The sequence below is a fragment of the Pteropus alecto genome, unplaced genomic scaffold (assembly GCF_000325575.1).
Source record: "Pteropus alecto unplaced genomic scaffold, ASM32557v1 scaffold71, whole genome shotgun sequence".
NCBI lineage: Eukaryota > Metazoa > Chordata > Mammalia > Chiroptera > Pteropodidae > Pteropus > Pteropus alecto.
The window spans coordinates 20680398-20682696 of record NW_006433024.1 but is presented as its reverse complement, the minus strand read 5'-3'; the positions used below and the strand labels follow the sequence as shown (position 1 = coordinate 20682696).

At 40.5% G+C, this 2299-nt stretch overlaps 1 protein-coding gene across 1 annotated transcript; it reads right to left on the bottom strand.

The window, feature by feature from the left end:
- Positions 1-741: 741 nt before the first annotated feature.
- Positions 742-1751, bottom strand: LOC102886145 (olfactory receptor 4C3). Its single transcript, XM_006908132.1, has one exon. It carries the CDS (start codon positions 1663-1665, stop codon positions 757-759), a length of 909 nt encoding a protein of 302 aa, XP_006908194.1. The 5' UTR covers positions 1666-1751; the 3' UTR covers positions 742-756.
- Positions 1752-2299: the final 548 nt, after the last annotated feature.

Below are 2299 nucleotides of genomic sequence, written 5' to 3'. Positions count from 1 at the left end.
GGTGGATGTGCCAGAAAACCGATTAAGAATTTGACCTAGATCATCTAATCTCATTCTCACAATAACACTTTAGATGTGAATTATCCTTAAAGACAAGCATCAGAGGCTTGTATAGAGGTTTGGTCACTTAGTCGAGGTTATGTCATGAGCAAGCATAAGAAATAAGAATCAAACTCAAGGTGACCTTGCTCCAGAACCAAGATCTTATCCTCTCTGCTAAAATGTAGCTGCTAAATGGCTGATGTCACAAAGGGTGACAAGAAGGAATAGAAGCCAGGCCTAGATGCACACAGACTGCTATATATAACTAAGCATGAAGTTTTTTTACCTTAAGTTGTATTTTGCCTCACGTTTATACAACTCAATTATCACACAGACTCTTAATATCAACATGGATTGCTATTTAAAGACATGATAATGGATCAAAAATAACTGATTTTGAGTTTTGGCATAGGTATTTCAAAGCTAGATAACCTTGATTAATCAATTAACCACATTAGGAGACACAGTTTCCTAATTTCTAAAACAAGAATATATATTTCATGCCATATATTTCATATAGTTGCTTTATAATCAAATTATGCAATTCAAGTGAAAAGGCTACGTAAACCATAAAAGTCTATGATGATGAACACATGGATAAGATGAAATAAGATGACATACGATAATAAAAAAACAAGTTTGGGGTTGTTCCACTCACAAAAATAAACTTATTTTTATTTCCTGCCTTACTATTCATGATCCACTTGCAATTTCTTACTGTGTGACGAGCTTTTTCATGGCATTTTTTACCTCTTTATTTCTCAGAGTATAAATGAGTGGATTCAACATAGGTGTCAGAATACCATAAAACACTGCCATGTTTTTGTCTATAGATAAAGCAGAGGAAGGACGCATATAAGTAAATATACAGGGCACAAAGAACAGGGCAACAACAGTGAAGTGGGCCCCACAGGTGGAGAGGGCTTTGCGTCTCCCCTCTGTGCTGTGGGACTTCAAGGAGCACAGGATGACAATGTAGGAGGCAGCCAACATGAAGAAGTTCAAAAGGCAGATCACACCACTGTTGACGACCACCAGCAAACTGATGACATATGTGTTGGTGCAGGCGAGTTCCAGCAAGGGGTACAAGTCACAGACAAAGTGATTGATTACGTTGGGCCCACAGAAGGGCAACCGAAAAACCAGGAGGAGCTGAACCAGTGAATGCAGGAATCCCCCCAGCCAAGTCACCCCTACCAGGAGGGCACAGAGATGCCTGGTCATGATGATCGTGTACTGCAGGGGCTTGCAGATGGCCACGTAGCGATCATAGGCCATCACTGTGAGCAGAATGATCTCGACGCCTCCCAAAAAATGGGCTCCAAAGAGCTGAGCCATGCAGCCCTCATAAGAGATGATTCTCCCCTCATACAAAGAGTCAGCAATGAGTTTAGGGGCCATAGAGGAAGAATAACAGGTATCAATAAAGGACAAGTTGGCAAGGAAAAAATACATGGGGGAAGCCAGGCTGGGACTGGAGGTGATGGTGACCAAAATGAGGATGTTGCCACAAACCGTGACCAAATAGATGATCAAAAAGACCACAAAGAGAACTCTCTGTATTGCTGGGTTCCGTGAGAGTCCCAGCATGAAAAATTCTGTGATGTTGTGTGGTATTTCCATAGTCCCAGGACACTGAGAATGCAGGTACAGTATTGCCTATAAAGAAAGAAACATAATCATAACAGAATTCCAGAGGGAAAAAATGTTGCAAGGTTTTCCTTTATCCACACTCACTCCCTTTCATCCCTCTTAACCCTTATTGTTCCAAAATTCTTGTTACCAATTTATTCTGTTAATCACGAAATGTCAGCATATATGCCTATGTTAATTTCAGCATATCTGGGCACTAGATATCTAAGTTTCTACAGGAAAATAATAATTTAATTATCCAAACTGTAATTTATTTTATTACTACGGAAATGAAACGTTCAGCCAACACTGGTTTTCTAATTCACCTGGAGTCCATCTCTGACAATTTTCAGCATGGTTCCACATAGACATGGTGGCGCTTGGGGAGAATATTATGGGCAAGGGCAGGCAGACAGCAGTAATAAGAGCAAACGCTTGTGCAGCACAGTCTTTGCCAAGCACTGTCCTAACTGCTTTGCATTTATCAGTTCATCTAATCCTCGCATCGTCCCCATGAGGTAGATGACTGTCTTTACCCTCATTTTATAGAAGAAAGTAAGAAACGCATTTAGCAACTTACAGAAGCATATTCAGCTAATAAGGACAGAGCTAGGGCTTGTACTCA

Bases quoted from the DNA above. Each gene is read 5' to 3' on its own strand.
- LOC102886145 (XM_006908132.1), bottom strand. From the start codon at position 1,665: ATGGAAATACCACACAACATCACAGAATTTTTCATGCTGGGACTCTCA.